Raw genomic sequence first — 27,855 nt, forward strand, 5'->3', positions numbered from 1 at the left:
AAAAATATACCTGACGAGGGAGAAGCTCAAAGAATATACAAAAAACAATGTAAAATAAAGGATTCAATAGAACATACTATTATGTAAAAGCAGTTTTAGATAACATTATATAGTTTTACTGGAAATTACAGAGTATCTATTTTATATTACAATAATTATAACTGTAATAAAGATTAAATTGAAATTGAAATCTAATCAGAGAACCTCTATTAGATTTTTTGAAGAAGGTTCATAAATACAGATTTTTGTACTCATCAAGCACTTCATATATATATATATATATATATATATATATATATATATATATACCGGGTGAGTTTTTTAAAGTGATCCAATAGCTAACTTCTCAGGAAATACATTTTCAAATTTTTTGAAGATGGCCGCCATTTTCCAATATACCTCGTAAATTTTCACGAAAATTGAAAAAATTAATTTTGTATGCTGATGCATTACTTATGTTACTTATACTATACTACTATAAAATGAATACAAAACTTTCCAATATTAATTTTATTACTGCGCAAGGCCTTTGGAATCAATAATTCCATCCTCAGGCAATTCACAATATTGGAAATTTTTGTTTATTCATTTACCAGTGATAGTAAATTAAACTTTTTTCCAATGCTCCAAGATTTTTCATTACTTTTTACGTAAAAAATCCATCACTGAGACTAAGGAAAGACTTGATATGTACTAAGGGCACTTGGCACCTTCAATTTCAATGGTTACGAAGTGGTCTACAGAGTTTCGTTGTGGCCGCAATAGTGATGCCGAACGTTCAGGTCAACCAAAATAAGTGATCACACTGGACATCCTCGATAAAATTCATGGAATGATATTGGACAACCGGAGAATGAAAGTGTGTGAGTTGGCTCATGCTGTAGGTAACTCAACTGAACTGGTAAATCACATTTTACACGAATATTTGCACATGAAAAAACTCTCCACGAGCTAGGTGCTGCGATTGCTCACACTTGACCATAAGCGCAACCGTGTGACACTTCAAAAGAGTGTTTAGCGATATTCAGCCGTAATCCGGATAAGTTTTGGCACCGTTTTGTAGCTGTGGACAAAACATGGATCCATCACAACACGCCAGGGACCAAGGAACAATTAAGAAGTGTTGATGGGGTGAACATAAACCAAAGAAGGCCAGGGTGAGTCTGTCAGCCAACAAGGTCATGGCCACAGTTTTTTAGGATGCACGGGGTGTTATTCACATCAATTACTTTGAGAAGGGTAAAAAGGTTACCCACGAATATTATTGAGATTTTGGACAGATGAGACATTGATTTGAAGCAAAAACGGCTGCATTTGGCGAAGAAGAATGTGCTGTTCTATCAAGACAATGCACATGTACACATTTGTCTAATCAGGATGACAAAAATCCATGAATTGGATAAACAAACTGCTACCCAATCCAGCATATTCTCCAGATCTAGTCCTCTGCGACTATTTCCTGTTTCCAAACCTTAAGAAATAGCTGGGCGGTATATCTGGGTTGAATGAAAAATTCATTACGCCTATTTTGAGAGCCTATATAGGTGTATAAATAGCTAAAGAGCCTAAATAGCTATTTGGAGAAAATAAAAAAATTAGAAAAACACTAGACTAAATGTATCAAGCTAAAAGGTGATTATGTTGAAACTTTACAAATCTTATATTACTACAGCCAATATTACAACAGCCTTAATTTAATTTAATATTGCAATAAACATTGAGATTACCAAGATAATTATGTCCACTAACTGTCTATTGTTTAGCAATGGTCAGAAGTATCTAAAACTATAGCTTTTAGAAGTCTATACTGCAGAGAAGTTATGAAACTTTCGGAAGCGCTAGCATTAGGATGATTGCAATATGCTTGTTTTGTATGCAAAGTCTACCTAAAATCAGCTTATCTATGCTACTAAAAAAACTGTAATAATACACATGTTCTCCTAAATATAAAAACTGTATAAGTCATTGATAGATGAATCCAAATCAATAAAGCTGGCAACTAAATTAAAATTTCATATATTTACCTGAAAGTTTAGCGCCTCTTCTAATCTTAAATTCAAATCAAATGCCTGAGTCATCCCAGCTGAGTCATAATTCATCTGTAAACATGTTAATATAAGATAACACATTTACTGTCACATACCTCTCAGGTTTGACAGCATCACTTGCTACCACTCACTACACTTAAAGGACACAGAATACATAATCTGTATTCAGTTAACAATCCATTGTCTAGTGCTAAACAATGAAAGGCTTCTTGGTGCTAATATATGAGGATATAATGATGGTGTTAAAGAAGTACTCAATAGCACTACCGCATTGCAAATAACCACTGCAATGATAGGAAGTGAATTATACTAGTCATTTAAAATGATAAAGTTCTTTTGATATACTGTACGTATAACTACTTAAACTATTTCTTTCAATATCCAAATGAGTTTAATATTGATAGTCGAGTTTAGTCTCCTACAGTGGCTTGGATGGTACTTGAAGAGAGAGAAAGCTCTCATGTTCAACTGAATAGACAGTGCTCACACTTGACTACTGAAACTTTCCTGGTTTAGACGATCTGATAGACTTACAACTAGTCTATCACTTTTTATTTATACTGGTTTTTAATGACCCACAGATTAGAATAAATCATTTCCAGAAATACAATTTAAGTGTAGGTCTGTAATGTTTTATCTGAATTTGTTAGGAGTGGACAAATACAACACGTTGGGATAGAATTGATAAGATTTATTTTCCACCTTTACTTTTTTTAAATCTGTTTTCTTAACTAAAACTCGGGGATACGTGAATACAGACTTTTATTTAACAACTTTACAGTGAATACAAATCTTTTAGGCTAACCATTAAGCATTGAATACTATATGTTACACAGAAATTAAACATTAGAGTCAATTACAAACAAATACCAATTATGTTAAATGTTAAACACCACAATCAATTACAGATGAAGTTAAACCTCAAGAGTCAGTTATGAAGAATTATAGATGATACACAACAAAACTGCAGATAACAATATAAATTTTATGTTAGCAACATACATTTGTGTAATATGTACACAAATACAAACTAAAAATACTGATATTTGTATTACTTAATTGCATTAAAATTATTATTTATGTAAATACAAGAGCTGTCCATTTGACATTTTAGCCTGTAAATGCTACAGTAAACAGGGCTAGAGTCAAAATCTTTATGTTAAACAAAACACTCTCAATACGCACCCAGCTGTAGTTGTGTGCAGACTGAGCCCCTGTAGTTGTGATGCATACAATTGTAGTAGAAAAGCTTTGTTATGAAAATTCTTTTGCTAGGCAAGTTTCAAAAATCATTATGGAAGACAAAAAAAAACAGACTACTGACAGACATCCCTCAGCGATTACAACAAAAATTATAATACAATTTACATTTCCATAGAGTATTATTTCTATTGAATGGCTTTGTACTTTGGTATAAGAGCGTTAATTTGGATGATTGTGTAGAAATAGCAGAAGAATTGATTTTTCAAATATATATATAATGTGGTATTTTCCTGTTGCTACATTTTGGACAGCTCTTGTATAAATAAGTGGTGATGAAATATTTCTAGTGAACATATGTTTTTTAATTTATAAACTGTTTGAAGCTATGAAGAATTAACATTTTACCTTTATGATATAAACATTGCTGTTTCACTACTAACCAACCAAGCAAAAGAAGTTTGGTAGTAAATTTGTCTCTAATAAGTTGTGCTAAAATTTTTAAAGTTTGTTTTACATTGATCATTTTTCTTAAATAATTTTTTCATAAGTGTTTTAAATAAATTGAATTTGCATTGTGTAAAATCAATGGTCAACAAATTTTAATCTCAACTCTGTTATAACTATGCCAAAAGTCTTGTTATTTATGTTTTCTGGCAAAAACTATTTCTTTCAATAAAAGTATTAAGAACATACTAGAGTATGTTAAAGCATACAAACATTTTTATGCTAGAATATAAAAATGTTTGTTTGCTTTGACACGAAACTCGTCTTCAGCTGCATAAGAAAACAACAACAAAATCATCAGTTATCCAGAAAATCAAATCATTTTCTTTTTCACAGTAAACAAGTGAAATATGCAGTTTTATCTCAATATCAAATGTACCTGATAGAGAAAATCCAGATAGATAGATTAGAAAAAGTTAGCTAATTAAATAGTTTCACTTGTTTTAAGAACCAAACCAAAAACCTACCAATATATAGAATTATTAACCCGAAAAAATTAAATTGACTCACCTGTTCTTTGTTTTCAATTGAAAAAGGGTCCAATGAAAATTCTCCATAATTGGAAATTGCAGCCTGAAAATGAATAACATTTATAACATTACTGTTCACTGGTTCACAATTTTACTGTTATTTAGAATAACATTATAATCATATCAAGTCAATTATTATATAAATCCAGTTTAGTATTAAATAGGTGTTGTTTATAATACAGTATACTTAATATAAAATATTTTAAATAGATTGGAATAGTTATTTTGACACATTTGCTGCAGTGGGCTGCTTTTGTAGTGCTGCAGTACTACCACAACCAATATAAAACAGTACCCGCTCCTTCACAGCTTGACTGCCTCAGTGTAAGCCCAGTATCAGGAGGGGAAGGTTGTGTTTGTTCCACTTTTTTTTAACACAACTGTTTTTGGACTGCCATCTTGGTTTAACTTCTCTGTTGTGTGTTTTGTTTGTTTTTGTGTTTATTCTATTAAGGCCGTGTACGAGGTGTATTGAAAAAGTAATGGGAGTTTTTTAATTTCGCAGGTTTGGAGAGTGCGATTCGAAAAACAGACTACTGAGACATTCCTCGGAGACTACAACAAAAATTATAGTAAAATTTACATTTCCATAGAGTATTATTTCTATTGAATGGCTTTGTACTTTGGTATAAGAGCCAAAGACATTTATTTAATGTCAAAATTTGTTTATTATGTTAGTACTCATACTCCTGAAGTATAGTAAAGTTTCTAGCTGTATTCATTGTTTACTTTTTTAGTGGCAGCTGCTAAAGTTAGACATGTATATGAACTCAACAATTTCCATTTGAATTTTGACCTTCCTTTTCTTACATTGTCTCAGACTTGGAGGGATCTGGAGTCATGTTCGTCTGAAGAGAGTCGACGACGAAGAAGCTTAAAAGAAAACAATTATATTGTTTTGACATCAGAGACCTACAAATAGGTAGTCTCACAACGTCCACAATTGAGTGAGTGCACTACGATGTGACAAGACATGATGGAGCAAGTCTGAGGCTGCGTCAATACAAGGAAGGTGAACTGAGCTAAACTCAAAATTCAATTGAATCAACCCTTCCTGCTATTCCGACGTTATGTTTAGAATTTACATTTGTTCAACAAAAAGAAGATCCAAGAATTTGTATCAAATTTTGTGTGAAAAATGAAATAAAGTGTCAAAAAGTGTGGAAAATATTAACATAGGCCTATAGTGAATCTACTATGAGTAAAACAAAGGTTTACAAGTGGTATAAATGTTTTAAAGGTAACCATGAACACATTGAAAATGACGAACACTCAGATGCCCCAGCACATCAATAGCCGATGAAAATGTGAAGAAGCGGAAGAAATGGTTATAAAGATCATCATATTATGATCAGAGAAATGCTAACAATGTTACAATATCTATTGCCTCATGCCATAAGGTTTAATTTAATGTTTAGGGTATGAAACATGTGGCACCAATATTTGTTCCCAAACTTGAATTTTTAACAAAAACAGTGGCACATGGAAGTTGTTCAGAAGTCACTAAATGAAGTAAACGACGATGCACAATTACTGAAATGTATTATAACACATGACGAAACATGGGTTTTTAGATATGATGTCGAAACTAAGGGTTAATCAACACAGTAGAGGCATTCTGGACCACCAAAACCGAAAATGGCTCAACAAGTGCAGTCGAACAAGAAGATTGTGCTTACTGTGTTCTTCGATTTTAATAACACAGTGAATCATGAATTCTTGCTAGAAGGTCAAATGGTCAATAAGGAGTACTACCTGAAAGTCAACATGGTTTGAGTGAACCAATTACAAAAAAATGCTGAATTTATGGCAAAAAAGTCATGGTTTTGTACCATGACAATCCACCTGCTCACACTTCATGAATTTTTGGCCAAAAACAGTACTATAACGATACCCCAGCCTTCATATTCTCCAGAAATGTCCTGTGTAAATTATTTTTATTTCCAAAAATAAAGAGAACCTTAAATGGTTGTTTTATAAGTGTAGATGACATTAAAAGTGCTGAAAGAGCTGAAGGCTATCTCAAAGATGGAGTTTGAGAAGTGTTTTGTGAATAGGAAGAAGCGCTGGTGCAAATGCGTAATATCTAATGGGGACTATTTTGAAGGTAATATCATTAATGTAGACGAATAAATAAATATTAAAATGTAAATTCTCGTTACTATTTGAACATACTTCGTACTTGTATCTATACTTCAATGGAGGAGGATGATGAACTCGTTGAATACCTCTTTTGTGGCAAATAAGAATTTGATTCAAGTTCAGACAGTTCTGATGATGACAATTTTGAATATTGTGTAGGAGATTTAAAAAATAAGACATTAACTAATTCTTGGGAATGGCTGAAAAACCTTAGAGTATCCTGGACACCCACAATCGACATTTTGCGATTGCATGTCACCTCATTTCCCACAGTGATTGACTAAATGTTTATCTACCTGGTTAGAAACAGTCGTGTCATTGAAGTAAATGTTCAATGATACTGATTGTGACTAAGATATTGGCTTCCTAGTTTTTTTCAGGCTATGGACTTAGACTGTGAGGCAGCTATTAAAAATATAACAAATAATTATTCACTAACTAGATCATACAGTGTGCTTGTCTGGTAGTGACATGGTTAGTATTTCCTCTAATCACTCTAGTCTTTCATGTACATGGATGAATATCAAATATTAACTAGACTTTTCTTTTAGAATATTTTATTAGTAGTGTAAATACAGTTGTGTACATAATTTATTTTTCTACACATTATTTTCTTTGATTAACTCTTTTTTCACTAGATTTAAATTACAGATAAAAAAACTAAGAAAACATAGTTAGAGATTAAAAACATGTGAAATAAAAATTAAATCTAGCGTTAACATAATTGGGGAATAAATACACAAAGACGGGAATTTAGTTTTTCTGGATTTGTTGCAACATATAATGTAATGGTTATTTCATCGCACCAGTAGCAGTACCGACCAGTTCCGAACCATGAAATCATAACATGAACCCTTCCTGCACAAAAACAGGTCTTGGCTCAGTTGCCAGTGGTCCTTGACTGTTTTTACAATAAACTTTACAGTTCATTGACACAAAACTTTGGTAGACTCTAGACCCTCTCAAAGCAAAAATGTGATAAAATGCATTGCTCAACACACATATGCACCGCTTACTGAGACACAATGCTATCAACAGCCAATCCATAAAAAATCCATGAGTGGAGAAAAACTCCAATCAGAAATCAGAAACATGTTATACCACATTCTGATGGGTTAACCATTTTAGGTTGCTCAAACAATTGCTTTTATTAATCGATAAATGGAATCAACCCTCCAGTGGTTATTCACTAATAACTGCTCATGCATGGTTCAGCCAATTTGCAGGATTATTTATTTTTAATTGCTGAAAATACTATATTATAAATAAAAATGTGCACTACTATACATTATTTCTTTCACCGAAGATGTATTGCCATCAAAACTGAGAGTTGAGAACCCTTCCAAGACAAGATAGCATATTTTAAAAGGTTGTTAGGGTATAATTTCAGGTTTTTCAAGACAAGACAATTCTTTATTTTCACATTCATCAAGAAGGAAGTGGCGTCAAATACAAATTATCTTAAACATTTCAATTTCAACCTTTCTGGCATCCTTCCTTCTATAGTGGTCCAATCACACTTTCAACCCTTAAGCTAGGATGTACTACTTCAAAATTCTCAATTCAAGTTATCATTTAAATAATCTTCTATGGCAAAATTTTTAGGCAAATTGGTGAAATCAGCTGCAAACCTATTTGGCATATTAGGAACATTAGGATGAAATGAGAGGGGAAAAGTGATGTGAAACAAAAAATATGTTCTATTTTTAAGTACATTTGTGTGCATTTGGCATTGTATTTCATGTTATCTCTGAAGCCAATGAATTTATCTGGGATAAAAGAGACTAATGAGACTCGGTAAAACAATAGGTACATTTCAGATAGTTCAACAACATTAAAGCCAGACAATGGGCTGTAATTAGTCCGAGTAGAGCGACTTTTTAAAAAGTTGGGATAATTTTAGCTACATTCCATGATTTTCAGAACAGTTAACAGCTTGATAATGGCCTTATACCAGATAAGAATAAAATACTTTACTTTGTTGATGAACAAGCGTATGTTAACATTTCCCTCCTCAGTTTTCATTTAAATAATAAACGTCCCATTCTCTATGAATAATGGCATTCTTATATAATGTGGGGGATTTTCATCTTGACGGTACTCGCAACTCTAGAGTAAAGACCACACTAAATGAGATTTTAGCCTCACTTGGAATCTCCTGACCTGCAACAAATCACTCATTCAACTTAATCCTCAATAGATACAGTTAAGAAAGTTCCAGTGCCAGTCTCGACTCTTACGCAGCTCACCAACAACAGCTTACTTAATCCCTAAGATATTCTAGCATCTAACATCTGGGATTAAAGAAGATGTTGACATTACCTATACAAAATTTAATAGTTTGCTAACAGTCACCTTGAATCATACATGCCCCTACCAAACTTCACAAAACAGGTTATCCAAACAAAACTTCTCTTATGAACATGAAACAAATGAACTTAAAAAAGTACTCTTTGAGGCCTAGTGGAAAAGTATATCTCAACTAGAAGATTAGAAGATAAAGTTACTATCTTGCAAAGAGGAAGACTACCAATATCAACCTCAGAAAACTCAAAGACATAATGAGTGGATTGCAGAATCATCTAATAATAACAAATTAAAATTTAATTTCATCCTAGAGTTGAAAAATTCAAAACGGGCTTCAAAAAGGCTAATTAAGAATTGAGTATGGTCCCTAAAACCAAAAAATGAAACCATTAGTCTATATGCCAACATTTCAATATTTGTTTTTGTGAACGTTGCTGAGGAATCTCTTAGGGTAAATGTGTCAACAAGAAAAAATGTTAAGCTAAATAAAGAAAGGCGACCACAGCAGCTCCTTTTGCATCTTCAATCAACTAGTCTGCAGGAAGTGAAATGAATCATCAACTCAGCTAAACCATCATCTTCAGTAGGGATTGATGACTTATGAAGTAACAAGTCATGAAGTTTTGTCAAGATGTACTTCTGGTTCTGTACACTAAAGTACTGAACAAGTCCTTTGTTCAAGGAGTGTTCCCTACAAAAATGAAAACATCAAAGGTCTATCCACTCCAAAAGAAGGGAAAACAAATTAAATTCAAAACTACAGACTAATCTCCCTTAAACAACATTTTCAAAGATTATCAAATGGATTGTGCTAATTCGGCTTAGGAGTCATCTTCAAGCCAACATCAACCTTGATCTACAACATCGCTTTATCCCTGGATGTTTAACTACAACTACACTGAATGATATCATCTAAAACATTATAGACAACCTGGAATCTGGAAAAACCACTATAAATACGTTTCTGGATTTAAGTAAGGCTTCTGACAGCCTTGATTGGACCCAGAAGAAACTACAATTTAGGAATAATTGACACAGCTAAATTGCAGTATTTTAAGAACTATCAAAGCGACCATAAGCATGGTTGAGCTGAGAGAAACTGTAGATGGCACTACAAGAGCCTACAGATCCAAGCCACTACTGGTAAAAATGGGAGTTCCACAAGGCTCCATGCTGGGACCGGTCTTGTTCGCTCTGTTTACTGATGATCTTCCCACGCTCGTACAATTTACTGTAAAGCTGTGATGTATGCAGATAACACTGTCCTGCAGGCTAGTAGGTGTTAGGCTGACCAACTTGAAATGGCAAACTTTGTTGCTGTTGGTCTATATCAAGAGTACTACATAAACAATGACCTGGTATTTAATGAACACAAGACCATATACATAATTATTGGAGGATCCAAAGAAGATGTGTCTGAACCTCCCAACATCCTCAACAAAACAACTTGGAGTGATCATTGATGGTCAACTCTCATGACATGACCATATCGACTCACACTATGCTAAGCTCTGCAATATTTGCAATAAAGCGGATTCAGACCATCAGTACACCAATAGTTGTAGAGCTGATTTATTATGTTTTATTTGAATTACATGTAAGATATCGAATAACATTTTGAGAACTTCACAAGAAAACTTTCAGACAGTGCTAATCTTGCAAAAGTATCCTTTGAGAGTTTAGCCAATCTTCTACTAAGGCAAAGCTGCAGGGATGCCTTCAAAACTCTTGAAATTTTAATAGCTGTACCAATTTACATCTCTGAATCTGTCTTACACACCTCCAAGCTCTGTCTAATGGCTTGTAATGGTAAAATCCACAGGTATAATACCAGGTCTGAAGACTGCTTTATCCTACCTCTCCACAGAATCACACTATACTCAAAGAAGCCATTTAATGCAAGAGTCAAATATTTTAACCTACTTCCTGCTTAACCCTAGTGTTGGCAATCAACAACTATTCGTCGGTGACAGTCCCGCGGAGGTTGGCAATCGATAGTTATGGCGTCACAATTTCACTTATTATAGTATGTAAACTCGTCGTATCAACGTGATTCGGGCACCATTGCAAACATCAGAATCTGTCCTGTCTACAGACAGCTTTTTCGATGGTTGTAACGAGTGGACGGATGGATTAAGGACTACTAGGATTAAGTAAAGGATGGTTCTTCAGATGGACTTCGGGAAGAGTTCTGAAGTGGCTAGCTGAAGATCCTGTCTATAGTTTGGAAGAGTTTAAAACACGTGGAAGAGACTCTAAACATTGCATAGGTAAAAATTATAATTTATTGTAATTGACTACAATCTCATCTTGATGTTAACGAATAAGAATTTCTTTGTTCTTATTTTATATATATATATATATAAAACATGTTTATACCCATAGCTTAAATATGCTGATTCTTCTGTCTAGCACAAGACACTAAACACTGTGCCACTTGGGGGGAGGGGAAGAAATGTTAATGTTAGGGATTCCATAATATACTTTTTAAAGTTTAACAAAATTATCATCAATGATAGACCACAATATGGGACACTCACCTTCTGTTGAGCACGACCTGCCGCCACCAATTGGCCTGGTCCAAGGGGTGAGATAATAGAGCTGGACTGCTGTATATCTGCGTTTTTCGAATGGTTTGAGTATAAAGATTCCCCTTTTGTCTGAAAAAGATTATATGTTCATAAAAATAAACGGTAGCTCTGCATAAACTTCTACCAGTAAACTAATTTTTAGCATTAATAACGTATTTTTATTGTAAACATTTGAAGTCTGAATTAATAGTTCATCAGGTTCTTACTGTGAATACCTTAGCAACTTCATGAATAGAGGAGGATTGAAGTGACATCTGTTGAGAAACTTCATCTTGGTGAAGTCCACTTTGATGCATTCGTCTAAATCTCGGAGGAAGTTCACTTTTAGGACGTGTGCTTTTTGGGTGAGATGAAGGTTTATTTTCATTAGAACCTCCTCCCATTGAGACCTGAAAACACATTTATATCTTTATTTATGATCATTTTAATAATATTGTTATAGATTTTTGAGTGAAAACTTCGGGTATGCAGATGTTTGTCATGATGTTTTCTAGACAATCTTTTCATATAAAAACATAATTTTCTGTTTAACTGTTGACTTTTATACTCTTAAGAGTTTAGACAGACTAATAAGTTCAATTAAATTTAAAAGATCATTAAAAAATGTTCTTTTTCAACTTTTCAGAATTTTTGCAATCTTAGAATAAATAGACATCAATCACCACCATCAAACGAGGACTGGAAAAAGTTACAAGTTTTTAACATAATATAACATAAGATTTTGTCACCATAATAATAGTTAGTTATGACATTACTTACAATTTATATTAAATTAAATCAAAGTTGGTTGAGTGAATAAATATAATAATACATACACAATCTAACCCTCCTAAAATAACTAGTAGAGTATAACAGTTATAATGTGTTTATATACCTATCATATAATCATATTGTGTTACTGGTTTACTATAAATGAATTTCTATGTAAGTGTATCCCATGAAATGATATAACGTATGAAAGAAATTTAATAAACAATATTAATTAATTATTAAAAATAAACAGTTAATTGTTTATCACTTGATTGAAATGTAAATTTATCGAAAAACAACTATATTATTCATTTAAATTTTAACTACATAGTATCTGAAATTACTATCTTGAATTATAATAAACCAGAATTAGTTTGTTCAATTTGTCCCATTAGTACGTAATGTTTCCTACGTTATTTTGAAGGAAATGGATAATTATTAAATTGAGTGTCGTTCTAAACACCAATTACAGTAAGGTGAAGGAATAACAACTGAGCTGGGTGTCTGCACAAGGTGACTGTCCTACCTGGACTTACAGACAAGAACACTTTAGTTTTTGAATTAATTTTTTACTCAACAATATAGTCACTTAACAGTAAGTATTCAGTGATTGTCTTTTTATTATACCAGGATTTAAATTTCTTCCTGAAACTTTTTATATTTGTTACATTTTGTAATATGTTTAGAATTACGGACATACTTTAACAAGAAAACAGCGACTGTGCTTTAGAAATATACTGTAATTTAAATCTCAAGTTACATTTTTTTGTCATAAAAGTAATTACCACTTGTCTTCTTTTATTTTGTTACTAAACAGGCGAATTGGAACAAATAAGTAATATAACTAACAACATAAACCAATATTAATATACAAATATTTTGAAACAGGTTACACTCTTGATGTTACAAATTTTTTTTAATGTATATAAACACATACGTTTTATTAGTCAATAAATCTTGTATAAAACATAAAATGGATATAGACAAGTAAAAACTGTTTTAGAAATCTGTATATGTAGTAATATATTAAATCCTTGTGATTCTAAAAAAAAATACAACCTGTATATGTACAGATATTTTTAACAATACGAATATTATTTATTATTACCTGTCCATTTTTTACTTCCTTTACAAGACATACTCAAGAGTTAATAATTTTTGTTTGGTTTATTATTTTTGAGATAAACAACTTAATTATTTCTTTGTTTAAAGTTCGTTATTGACGACGGAAGGATTGAAAGGATAACAGGATTTCGGAAATTTGCCATTGTTATATTACAGAAGGTATAACACTCCATTATAACTTAATTATACATTGATAGATATGTTGCTGAATTCAAACCTGGAATAGCAAAAGAATATTCTTGGTTTAGATATATATTTCATACAAGTGGCCAACTTAACCTGATTCTTTTCAAATTAAAAAAGGAAGTTTAAAAAGCATATGTTAAAAAATCACAATTAGTGTACAGCTGTCATCGATATTCATTTCAGGTTTCAAATACTAGATGACTTGCAACTGGTAATGATGCCAATACTAATATTCTTTAAACACTTTTGAGCTATGTAACTGTAGAGACATTGAGTGACTGATGTAGACTTCTCATGGCAGCATCTCCAGCAGCTTATGTATAAAAGATATATGATATTTTCTTGTATACAACAAGCAGTTCACACAAACCCTAGAGGTTTCCTTTTATTTTTAAATGATTCCTTACAACTACAATTCATATTTTTATTGCATGTGCTGATAAAACACAAATGTGATGCCCTAGATTTAATGGTGTCACCTCTACATTGTGCAATATTCCAAACATCCAAGATAACTAAAAGCAAATGATACATTTTATTAATACCAATGAGAACTGGTACACACACAAAAATGTAATTTCTATGTTGGAAGATACCCATTATTACCCCTATATGAGGCAATCTAATGATTGTCGAGAATTTTACTGTTTCTGTAATGGCATCAGCTGATTTTATGTTGATGTGTCACTTGCCTTATTTAATGCTTATTACAGCATACACTTCAACACAATCAACATGATTCATAAATTACTGGATTCAAAGAGAGTTCTCATTCTAGTAATGTTTTTCTAGTTTTATATCACATGATCTAGAATAATCTTATACAATTTGTCATTGGAGATGTCCATTTTGCCATCTTGTTTCTTTTCGGTGTTTCAGTATGGTGTAATATACTTTTACTGAAGTTGTTTTAGTGCTGAAATAAGTAGTTAAATGATTTGATAGTAATTTAGTAAGGTAAGTATTTAGAATTTTATCATAAATATGTGTAAAATATACTAGGGGACCACTACAAACAAAACTTAGGCTCTAGTGCTTCCTCATATTTAGTCAGCAATATTATAATACCTTTATAGTATTATTATTATGCAGTAATAATAGTGTTCTTTTTTTAAATAAATTAGAAAATGTTACTAATCATTTTAAATGTCTTGTTAACTTTAGAAACAAAATCGTATCTATGTAACAACATCAGTTATTCATACAATCTTTAGATTTTTAACCATATACCTTTTTTGTCTAACTCAAGTCGTCTGCTTTGAGTTGAAACAGGACTTGAGTGAGCTCTAATTATTTAGTTAGTTTAATAGTGGAATTTAGTGTTGTAAGTGCTTAAAACATTGTTAATGTATTTTTAAAACTGTAAACTAATTTACTGAGTAATAGTTTACAAAAACTGTTAAACATAATTCAATAATTATTTCTAGACTGTTTTGATAACCTAAAAACTATAAAACAAGAAATTTGGTTTGTGAATTTTTAATTGTAATTTGTGAAAATTTTTGTTAGCAAAGCACATTTTATTAATAGGCTTGGTGCAAGGATATCAATTTTTTATCGGTGTCCTAATAATAATAATAAAAACAACCACTTCTTTGTTTTGATTAAATAAAACCTGCTAAAGAGTTCTTGTATATACTTGTTCTGGTGTAGCTGAAGGAGAACAGACTCTTATCTCCTGACACTCTTATCAAGTTGTATAAGCTCAGTGCTTGAGTCTGTATTCAGTAAACCTGAGGTCCTTAGGTCGAATCCAACTGGAGGTAGTGAATCTTTTTGATAGTCAAAATAACAAATTATTATTAATAATTAATATATTTTTTGTTTTGTTTTTGTGTTTTATTATTTGTAAATTTTTTTAAAACTAATAAATTGCTTTTCTTATTTATTAATTTAATTTAAAAAATTTATATTGATTATATTAATACAAAGATAGTAAAAATAAATATTGTTGTTTATTTTATATTTATTTATTTATTTTTTAACAAGATTAAAAATAAAGTATCAAAAATGCCTAAATATCCTTGTGGAAAATGTACAAGAAAATGTTGGTAAATGTCACGCTGTAGTTGTGTAAAGGAACCTGCTCAAAATGGTTTCATCTGAAGTGTACAGACTTAAAACAAGAAGGGTTTAAACAAATTGAGAAACACAACACATTGTGGTTCTGTAATGAATGTAACTTAATTAACTTGAGCTACAAAGAAGACCAAGATGTTGAAAATATAAATGAGGACCTAACTTCAGAAATAGAAAACTTGAATGAAGTAATTAAGACATTGAATGAAGAGCTTACATTTTGCCAAGGAAGAAATTACAGAATTAAGAATTAAGAAGTCATAGTTTCAAGATTAGAAATTTTGGTCTTAGAAAAGGAAGAAAAGAACTTGTTACTTGAAAGAAAATTAAAGGCCTTATTGGACCAAATGAATGTAAATGTAGGAAAAGAATGGCAGTCTGAAAGAAAAAGTTTGCCTCTCGTAAAGAATATTCAAACACCTCACAACACTCCAGTAGCGACATCTGAAAAAAGAACTCTTCTCAAATGTCGTGAGCAAGAACATCAGAAATCCTTCTAAAGGCAAAAATGCATATAAAAAAGCAGCCATTAAGTACAATTTTCAACCTTCAATTACTATGAAGTACTTTCGTCTGACACGGACGACTATGAAGACGAACTCCAGAATATTGATGCTGAGAGATGTTCAAGTTAAAGTACAAAACATTGTTACAAAAAAGAAAATTGCTACTTTGTTCAGACAGTCATGGAAGGGATGTTGCTTGGAATATTAATAATATTCAAAACTCATTTGAGGCTATAGGTTATGTAAAAACCTGGAGGAAAGAGTGAACAAGTCCTGAACATGATAAACTTCGAAAAAGAAAATTGTTCAAATGACGATGTACTTGTTCTCATGTGTGGAGCAAATGATGTTGCTAAAAACGAATCTAAAGTTGCCATTAACAACATTACAAAAGCTCTTGAAATGGCAAAATGTTACACAAGTAATGTAGTTTTGGTGGACTTGCCAAATCGATATGACCTGGCTGAGTGGTCGTGTGTTAATGAAGAGACAAAGAAAACCAATGAAATTCTGAAGAAGCTCTCTGAGAAGTATCCTAATGTGACACTAGTTGAAGCCAGTAAAGCAAATAAACACTTGCATACTAGACATGGTTTACACCTTAGTGTTAGTGGTAAAAGGTGGCTGGCTCATGAAATAATACAAGCAGTAAGAGACAATCCAGAAAAGCGACCACATCATCTCTAAGTACTGAATCGCCAGTGCTGCAGTCAGCCCCAAACAAACAAAGTCAACAACTCGGGAAACTCACCATCTCCAGTCCCAAGTCGCCACCCGCCCTCGCCACTGATGACAACACAGTAACAGACTTCATGGGATTTTAATATCTTTCATTTGAATATCCAGTCGATCAAAAAATAAACTAGACAATGTTAAATATTTGGATAAATGAACTTAATATAACTATCGACATAATAACAATTAATGAACATTGGCTTGTTGAGGAGGAATTACTTTTAATCCTCCACTAGGTTTTTAATTTTAGCCAGTAGTTATTGTAGAAAACCTCCCCTTATAAAGGAGGAAGCAGTGTATATGCCAGGGTAGGGTTGGAATTTCAAATAATTAGCTTGGAAAATTATTGTTTTCCTCTTGTATTTGAAGCTTCAGCAATTTTACTAAAAAAAGAAAATTTCTTAATTGTAACTATTTATCGCACACCTGATTCTGATGTTAAGATTTTCTTCTGTTTACTGGATACACTTTTTACAATTTTATCAAAAACATACAAAGAAACCATAGTTTTGTCAGGAGATTTTAACATAAATATAATTAAAAATTCATTTGAAAAGGAGTCCTTTCTTAATTTATTACGCACTTACAATATGTATTGCTTGAACCTGGAAAACACAAGAGGAGAGGCATGTTTAGACAACATTATCACTAATATAAATACAAGAAAACTTAAATGTAAAGTAGTAGAACCTCACCTGTCTGACCATGCTGGCATCTTAGCTAGCTTATATAAATCTAATCTGACAAACATACAATGTGCTGTAAAAACGAATGACATGTACAAAAAAATAAGAGTGATGACGCCTATCACCATTGATAGTTTTAAAAACTACTTCTTGAAGTAGATTGGACTAGGCTTTAAGTTTTTTTATACTGTTGACGAGGCATTTTCTTATTTTATTAATTTATTGACTAGTTTATATGAAGAAACATGTTATTTAAAAGAAGTTTATAGTTAAAAAAATTCAAAAAGGCCAAATATTCAATGGTTTACGCCAAAACTTAAGAATTTTAGAAGTTTTGTTTTAGTTTGTTATGACAATTTAAAAAATAGTAAAGGTACAGAAAGAGAACTGTTGGCTAAAATCAGTGTACAAGGAAGCTAGAAAACAGTATAAAGCCTTGATTTAAGGAAGAAAAAGCTATTGGCAAATGAAGATTACATTAAGAGGTCTAAAAATAAATGTAAAGCTGCATGGAATATTATCAAAGCTGAAAAAAGCACAGAATCGCAATCTAATGAGTCTATATTGATTCTAATGTTTTTAATGATTATTTTATAAATGTAGCACTAGATATGAATAAAACTCAAGTACCTGATGATTTTAGTGTAGCTCTTAGCTTAGTAAATAATTATGTAAATAGTTGTACTCCAAGAAATACGTTATATTGGAAAGTAATTGTTGTTGAAGATGTCCTAAAGTGTGCTTCTGAATTAAATCTATCGGGTAGTGAAGATTACTATGGTTTTTTTCGAATAAGATTACTAAACAGATTATCAGTGTCATAGCTGAACACTAACTTATCTATTTAATCGAATGTTAATTGAAGGCACATTTCTCAATGTTTAAAAATAGCAAAAGTAGTTCCTATCTATAAGAAGGGTGATAAAACAAACCCTTCCAGTTATCGTCCCATATCTTTAATACCTATTTTTAGCAAAATATTTGAATATTGTATCAAAAACCAATTACAAAACTTTTTCATGCTAAATGGTCTCTTATGTAAAGAGCAGTTTGGGTTTTTACCAGGACTGAATACTACAAAAGCTGTAGAAACTCTAGTTTGGTAATGTTATTTCATAATTTTGAGTATAAAACAACATCATCTGCAACCTTAATTGATTTGTCTAAAGCCTTCGACAGCATACCTCATGAGTTACTTATAAGTAAACTTTATTGCTATGGTGTGCAAGGTAGTGAGTTGAATTTGTTGGTATCTTATTTGAATAATAGAAAACAAATGGTTGTTCAGGGTTCTAATTCGTCTCTCATAAAAACAATTCAAATTGGTGTGCCACAAGGCTCAGTTTTTAGGTCCTTTTTTATTTAATCGTTTGCAGTTAATGATTTTCCTTTCAATTTACCCTGTATGTCAGTTTTGTTTGCTGATGATACTACTCTTCTAAATCACCATAGTACACTTAATGGTTTAATAAAAATACAAGAAAAATGCAATGAAGGTAGCAACTGAGTGGTTTCAGGCTAACAGGCTTGTTGTAAACAATAGCAAAACAGAAAATATAATTTTTTCAATGGACCATGTAATTTACAAATGTTTTAAGCCTGTTAAACTATTAGGAATCTTTTTAGACAGTAGACTAAGCTGCTGGGAAAGCCATATAGAAAATCCTTTGTACTAAATTGGCGAGAGTAAATTTTCCTATTGCGCAAATTGAAAATCTGCATCACCGAAGAAATGCTAATAACCTCCTACTATGCCTTTTTTCCACTCCCACTTAGTCTATGGAATTTCTTTATGGGGAAATAGTTGCCATTCAAATAAAGTGTTTTGTCTGGCAAAAAAAAGCAATAAGAATTATAAAAAAAATTCTTAATGAAAGGGAATCTTGCCTGCAAGCTTTTAGGGATTTAAATATCATGACATTGCCCTGTTTGTATATATATTATTGTTTACTGGATGTGAAAGCAAATCTGCAAAGTTATACTGTTAGAGAAACCATACATACTTATAAAACTAGAAAAAAGTACATGTTAGAGCTGCCAAGGACCAGGCTTGAAAAAACAAAAGGTAGTCATATTCTATATGAAAATAAAACTATTTAATAAATTACCAAAAGGAGGATGGATTGTAAAATATAAATAGGTTTAAACGAGTTGTAAGCAAATGGCTTAAAGAAAAAGCATTTTACTCTGTGAATGAATATTTGGCCTGTGAATATTAGTTCCTTAAGTTTATAATTTTGTCTAGTCAAGTTTTTAAGTTTTTTAACCTTTATTTTATAGTTTGGAGATTTTATGTTTTAACCACCTGACTTACATATTTTAAATATTTATATTGTTACATTTTTCATTGGGTTTTAATTGTATGTGTTATTTGTGTTTCTTGTCCAGTCTGTGTTTTTTATATATATTTACCCTACAATGCTTTCTTATTTCTTAAATAATTTTATACAAACCGCTCTCTATTTATACCAATTATTAGTTTTGTAAGTTCCTATATCTTGCAACATTCCTGTTAATTTTTAAAATAAGTCTCCAATTATAAAATTGTTAATTTTTTAAGTATTACTGCCCAATAATGTGACGAAGTCTATTGTAACTAATTATGTTACTTAATGACTAATAAAGACATCTTGAATCTTGAATCTTGAATCTTGAATCTTTGTCTAAAAATTATATAATTATATATATATATATATATATATATATATATATATATATATATATATATAAATGAGACACATGTTGGTTAAAAAAGTTATATAAAAAAATCTTATGGAAAGCAAATAAATAACCCAAAATGGCCTACTGGAATCTTGTACTGACACCTCGAGAGTTAAGTGGCTACTACTATGTTACAACTATCTTCTTCCATTTCACTACTCACAAATGTTATGGTCAATCATTTATTGACTTACCAAATGTAACAGCAACACTACCATAATAAATTTCCTGAAGTGGTCCTGCAAATTGTTATGGCCAAACCACACAGGAGATGTCTTTCAAGAAATTGAAGTCGTTACAACCAAATTTACAGTACTGTCTATGGTCCAAGAGCAGTTTTAACCCTCAAAGTGCTACTATCGCACTGTGCGATATGTTCGTACCACTTCAAACTGCTACTATCGCACTGTGCGATATGTTCGTTTTTTTCATATCACAGACAAACGGTTTCGCTCAATAACGACGTGGTTTATAAGGCTACATGTAGGAATAAATTCCCTATCAAGTAACGTAATTAGAACTATGTAATTCAGAAGTTTACGAGGAAGATTAAGAAGAATAGTCAGCTGATTTCGATGCGTGTTTGTCTGTTACGGTCGTCTCGCGGCCGACGCCCTGTGACGTTATTGTTTTGCTTCGTTCTTTTGATTTGTAAGTGACTTATATTATTGTTTATTGAGTAATTATTTGTGCTATGAGTGAACTTAGTAATTCAAGTGCCATTAGGCGCTGTTTTGATGACGATTTGAGTGGAAATGATAGCGATGCAAGCAGCACCCCCACCAGAGAGTGACTCAGACTAATTTTTTTTAGTCTAATGTAAATATGTATGTAAGCCATTTTTTTTTGTATTTTTAATACTTTATCTGTCATTTTTCTTACTTTTACTCATATCAGTAACTAAATATATGTTTATTTTGAGGCAATAATCACTATTCAACTACTTACTGCCACTTGTTGATGTGGTAAATATTTTAGTAAAATTTTTGCGAAAAAACATTGTTTTGTTTTTTACCAATTAGTATTGTGATATGTTGTGCAAAAGGTTAAGAAGTGATATTTTTATTATTCAGCATTATATTTGGAACATTTTGCATATTTTTAGAACTAGGACTACTACATTTTGTAAAAACTATACGTCAAGGATTTTGAAAAATAAAAATATAAAAAACTACACAACCGGTTAGCAGTACCAGATTTTTTTATGATAAAAGATAAGCATTTTTATTTTTACTTGATCTTATAGAAAATATGTTTGTGTAAAAAAACCATATGTAATACATGCAATTTGAACATATGTACGTATATAAAAAGTTGTTTAAAAAAGAAATCTCATATGCTCGAAAATGGCCTAGCACTTTGAAGTGGTTTAGTCATCACTTGGAGGGTTAAGGTTAGAAATGGAATCAATATTGTACTGAGATTGAAGCTTATATATATTTGGTTATTAACAACTATTATTTTTATGTCAAAACCTATGTTGTTCTAATATTAAATATATATTTTAAAAGTCGTTACTGTTTTTAGACTTACATAAAGTATTGACTTCAAGCACATTTTACGTATATAGTTCAGGCAGTTTTAATTTGGGTGTGCCGATGGCCGAGCGGTCTAAGAAGTGGTACATTGCATTTGAGTTAGGGATAGCAAAGGTTCAAATCCTGTCTGAGACCGTAGCACCATTGACTGTACTGTATCGCCTCTCCCTCTTAACCTGTTACAGGCTATCTGATACTTCATCAACTACTTTTATCTGAACTCTACTTAATTAATTTATCCTTTGGGGGAGAGGGGAGTGCAAGCCTATGAATACGCAACTACAAAGTAATTTGCAGAGATTCAGGTAAATGAATATATTTAAAATTACAAGTCATAACCTAGATCTTCTTTAAAATAATAGAAATGGTAGATTGTAAAATGAGATTCCAGAATATATTCCATGTACGTAAAAATGTAAGGATATATTTACATTTATAGATCATCCATTTATGTACAACAACACAACGTATGACATATAGCTATAATAAAAATTAGTTATCGACTGTTTTCCGCTGAGCAGCTAACGTCCACGCATAGAACCAGCAGACACGATGGCCTTAACAAATATAAGCATGGAAATACGAACATTTAAACATTATTTATAAATCACGGTATTTTGTTACCATATGTTTCTTAATAGTTTTTATACACAAAGAACTACAAAAATATGTTTTATCAATCGGTAATTTTAATATTGCCGATCGTTTTTGTCCACCAATAGACGGAGCAGACTCTTGAGAATGAGTCAAAATAAATATAAAAAATACTAACTATGGCTAAAATATTATTTTTTAAACGACAGTAGTTTGTTAATTTGGTTGTATAAGCAACATTTTTTATACAAAAAGCACAACAATTTTTCAGCAATCAGTAATTTGTGTACTGCCGATCAGTAGTCGTCCGCAAATAGAATTATTTTTGGATTCGTGATTCAGCTTCCCCATATCAGTAGGATATTGTGAAATCGTAATTTTTCAAGCGTATTTAAGCACTTCTGTTGGTATCGGAATCAAGTGTCAAGAGCCGCAGTATCGAGTATTGGAAAGGATCCATCCCTAGTAAAAGTTCCGGGGACATTATAAAAGTTCACATGTTTTTCCTGGAGTCCGAAATAATGCAAATTTTTCATGCATAATGCACGCTTTTCTAGATTTTCATCGGTGGCGGTAGCCCTGGTTAAAGTCCCGCGTAAGTTCTGTGGCTCTCAATATATATCTCTCTGACAGCCAAAACATGACGAATGCATCAGAAAGTTATCCCCTACGGAAGTTACCGAAGTGTGTTTAGTTCACGATCTGTAGAATAGACATAGACACCAGTATAGAATCGTACCTTATGCAGTTTCACCCAGAATACGAGCACAATTAATGTTATCAATGACTGGCTCCTAAATATTTTGTGTTAGCCTTTACAATAATGCAAGAATAGAATCACCCCATCACGACAACACAACTACAAAGTATATAAAGGCTGTGAATCGTCACAATGTGTTTGTTAGATTATAGTCATGTACTACGAACCAACATGGCATAAGACTCCTTATACACGTTGAACTATTTGGTTTAGACAGTTCGAATCGTCCGACTGATCATCACAAGTGCGGGGAAGTCGTTCAGGTAAATAGTTGATCAGAGAACTGATTGGATTTGTTACCGTCGTCCAACCAATCCCGCTCCGATAACAAAAACTGACATGCGTGGTTGATTTGGTCAGCTGGCTGTCTGTAGACTGACAACAACATAAACTGCGTTTACATTGGCAAGTACAATTGATGATGATTTAAGATGTGACCGTGATACCATAACACAACATCACTTTCTTTGTTTTAAATATGTAACCTGAAGACCAATCGTAACATGTGTGTGAGGAGCAATCGTTCATAGACCAACCGATACCTTGGCTGCGATATGAGCAGTTAGTGGTGGGCGGTGAGCGCTGGATCGAGCGGCGAATTAAAAGTTTAATGTTTGTGTTGTACATATGGGGAACACTTGACACTAGCCACGACAGACGTGAGCAGCAGAGCGGTACAACACGATGGTGCGTAACCACCGCCAATTCTAGACAATAAATGTTTCCCCCTGCCGCTCAGCCCTCAGCTCATTCTGTCATTGCTGTGCAACATGTCCGACGCAAACACGGCCTACTTGACATTACTTGTTAAAGAGCATTTACCACACACAAAATATGGAAGAGTTGACAAATCTGCTGTAGCCAAGCATTGCATTGAATCAGGACACAGAACATAGATTAAAAATCTAAAATTAATTAAAGAAATAACAAAACCAATGAACTTGAATGCTTGGGAAACACTATACATAAACAGAAATAAAGAAAAATTCATGAACAATGAAGAGGGGCCTTATTGAAAATTCCAATCTTCTTTCTTCTCAATTTATTCATAAATTAAACTCTAGTCAAATCTAATTTTTCATACTGGCTGAAATATTTCCAAAATTTTTGTATTTACATTTTTACACCATATGTTATTTTAATATTAATTGTAACAAACAATGTGTAAATATTTATTTGTAGAGTTGCCTGAAGATGAAACCTTTGGTTTCGAAAGGCCTCGTCCAAAAAATAAACAATTTGGAAAAAAGTAGTGTTTTTATTAACATTTAGTAATATTTAAAGAATTTTCCAATTGCTCCAAGAGTCTACAATTACTTGTTATAGTTTACCAACTAATTTCTTCTCCAAACCAGGTTGCACCTCTTATCAAACCTTCAAACATATTATATTATTCAACAAACCGAACTATTATAGGGTGAATACTGTACATTTTAGGCCTGTGCTATATATCCAATACACGTCTTGTCAAAATAATTTTTCACTCAAGAATGAGAGTTGGACATCGTCCGGATAACCCACTTTGACAACTGAACAATTTTTAAATACAAAAAACTCGTCTGTGTCGCAGTCAATACCGCTTTCCCACTTAATGCGTACCGCTTGTTTTAGTGCTGAAGTTCGGAACTAACCAAAATATACTCCCACTACACTACTGTAGGCAACCCTCAGATGAAGCTCACGACCATATTCATTCACAATTTTACGATCCAAGTCGCGTAAAATACGATGTTTCGAGATTAATCAGTTCTTGATTCAAGGAGCTTTCAAATTACGTCTTGGTTTTATAAAGTTCTTGGAGACGGATAAACTGTGTTTAAAATTTGAAAATTTTCCCGGTTCTCAGAAAAATTCCCGGCTCATTTCCAGTTTTTCCCCGGTCCGTCAAATTCTAGGCTTATTCCCGGTCGGATGGACACTCTGCAATCTTTTTGTAAGCTCAATATGTTCTCGAGTTATCCAGAAGAAAGATAGACTTTGCTAAAGCTCAGCCAAATTCCTTGGATACACCATGATAGAACGTGATGTTATAAACATAATAATGAAGCTCAATGCAAAATTTCAAGTCATTAATTTTCCATATATCGTGCATACAAACAAACTGAAGATAAATTTCTCCAGCTACCTAACTAACAGGTTTCGCTAACCCTAAATTAAAATAGCCCATATAACATGCAGATAGGATGAGTCTTTTTCTTAATTTAGTTCCCTTCTTACCCTGAATGCATTATTTCTTAATTTAAAAATCTAAATAAAAATCTAAAATTGATAATTTTCCAAAACAAATCATCAACATATATAGATCTAAAAATCTGATTACCTCAAAATATGTTATTTGTATCAATCTAACATTAGTGTAATTCAATTAACACAAAAAATGTTGAAGTAAAACTTGACTGATATGGGTGAAAAACAGGATTTTACACAAATCAAGTTCTTCTGAACCACTAGGCTTCAACACATTACTTTTATTATATATATAAAACAACTGCATGCAACAGATTTTACTGGATTGTTTCTATTACTATAATTGGTATATTTTGCACACTGTAAAAAGTACCAAAAAAATCATTAACTGGCATTTTCTGTCTTGTAGCAAGTTAATTTGACCACATAAATAAATAATCTCAAACTGGCCAATATTATTTGTAATTTGATGATGAAACAGAAAGAACAGTTGTTTAATAACGCTCATTGTTGAAAACAGCTGTTTGATTGAAGAATATTGCTTGTGCTATGAAAACATAAGCTAACCTCCTCCATTACAGTTTTACTGATAGTGAAGTTCAAGAAATGGCTTTTAACCCTTTTGATCCCAGCGTCCGATTTTTCGGATGTGTTGTAAAATCGTGTTCGATCCCAACGTCCGAATTTTCGGACGTTTTAAAAAATCACGTTCGATCCCAACGTCCGATTTTCCGGACGTTCACAAAAATGTTTTTTTTAATACAATATAATCGGTTGAATACTTCTTATGTTATATTAAACCATTTGTAACACCTTTACAAAGTTATAGTATGTAAAGGAACTTTTAGTTCAATTTGGCAACGATGTTTTTGTTCAAACTAGAAGGCTGTGGCTGCTCAGTGCCATGTGCTGTCTGCTCTCATTGTCGTCAGTCGTGAGTGTATCGTCTGTTTGTTATGAGCTGTAGTTAACCTTATTGTTTGGAAGTTTATTGGTTACGTTATTTATAATGAGTTTATGATTCTTTGTAGTTATTTACAATGAAACGGGCAAATTCACCTCTTAGTGACAATACGATTAGTCGAGTGATAAATGAAGAAGAAAACTTTTCTAGTGATGAGAGTTTCTTGAATAATTTTGGCAGTGAAGTTGACAGTAGTTCCTCTGAAGTGGATGACACGGATAATGATCCCACATATGATCCAGATCAACCAGGACCATCATCAAACATTCTTCCAATTGTAAGTAGGCCTAGGATTTTATCGGAAAGTGAATCTGAGAGTAGTATTGATGGTGAAAATGTAAGGAGTAGGCTTACTACTATACATCAGCAACCTAGACAACCTTCTAGGCCTAGGCCTAGACATACTAATGGTAATTCAACTGATGATTCCAGTGGAGAAAATAATGAATGATGGATTGATGTTACTGCAGAAAATGATCCAGGTTATAGTCATTCATTTTCATTTTTAGAATTGCCCGGCTTGAAACATTGTCCTCCCATGAATACACCATCAATTGCTTACTTTAGGCTGTTTTTCACAGTTACATTGATGGAAATGTTTGTAAAATATACAAATATGTACGCTGAAGAAGTTGTCAGAAAGTACAATTCTAATTTGGGACCGAATAATAGTTTGAGAACATGGGTCAAAGTTACAACTGCAGAAATTCAGGCTTTTATTTGTATCCTAATAAATATGGGTCTAAATCACAAACCTACCTATGCAAGTTACTGGTGGAAATCTAACATTCAGAATTGTAGTTGGTTCGGGAGAATGATGAGTAGGAATAGATTTCAAGAAATTTTGGCATATTTCCATATGGTTGATACACGGAACCTTCCTAAACCTAAGGAGCCAAATTATGACCCTTGTGCCCGTGTGCAACCCCTAATAGATCATATGAATAGGATATCTAAGCACCATTATAGTCCCAATATGTGCCTTTCTATTGATGAAAGTATTATACCGACTAAATGCCAAAACCCCTTGATGCAGTATCTCCCTAAAAAGCACCATAGATTTGGAATCAAGTTGTGGGTACTGTGTGATGCAGTAACCCACTACTGTGTGCATTTTTTTGTCTATAAAGGAGCAAAAAATACCGATAGACAACATGTAAGGGAAACAGGCCTGGCCTACAATGTAGTTATGAAACTTCTTGATGTAGCTGGATGTTTATACAAAGGTTTTCATATATTTGTTGATCATTTTTTTACTTCTGTTAGATTGGCCAAAGCTTTGTACACTAAGTGTACCCATTTGACTGGAACAATTAGAATGAACAGGAAGGGTGTGCCTCAAGAAATAAAAAAAAAATTACACAATTGGGGAAAGAAAATACAAAAGGAAAAATTCAATGCTGTTACTTGGTTTTAGACAAAGGAAAACACAAAAAAACCTGTAATGTTGTTATCAACTTACTGTGTATAAAGCTGGAGAACAACAAAAATCAAAAAACGAGGAAATAAAATATACATTACTACTAAACCTAAAATAATAAGAGAGTACAATAACTTTATGGGCGGTGTGGATGGCCATGACCAAATGTTACACCAATACATGGGTGATCGCAGGTCGGCCAAATTTTGTAAAAAATTAACTTTCAATTTGTTATCCAGGATGATTTTGAATTCATATATTTTGTATAAACAAAATACC

The 27,855-nt window shown here is 32.3% G+C and overlaps 1 protein-coding gene across 3 annotated transcripts in view; it reads right to left on the reverse strand.

Moving 5' to 3' along the window:
• LOC124362626 (tudor domain-containing protein 7) overlaps positions 1 to 27,855 on the reverse strand; it is a 113,045-nt gene that overhangs the window by 50,228 nt on the left and 34,962 nt on the right. For 2 of the 3 annotated variants that reach the window (XM_046817288.1, XM_046817287.1), the window contains exons 5-8: positions 11,541 to 11,714; positions 11,275 to 11,394; positions 4,266 to 4,328; positions 2,025 to 2,099 (exon numbers count right to left, since the gene is read on the reverse strand). In XM_046817288.1, the coding sequence (XP_046673244.1) occupies positions 2,025 to 2,099; positions 4,266 to 4,328; positions 11,275 to 11,394; positions 11,541 to 11,714 (432 nt within the window). The remainder of the gene's footprint in view (positions 1 to 2,024; positions 2,100 to 4,265; positions 4,329 to 11,274; positions 11,395 to 11,540; positions 11,715 to 27,855) is intronic. The other variant, XM_046817289.1, reaches the window with a different exon arrangement.

This window comes from Homalodisca vitripennis, chromosome 5, assembly GCF_021130785.1.
Source record: "Homalodisca vitripennis isolate AUS2020 chromosome 5, UT_GWSS_2.1, whole genome shotgun sequence".
NCBI lineage: Eukaryota > Metazoa > Arthropoda > Insecta > Hemiptera > Cicadellidae > Homalodisca > Homalodisca vitripennis.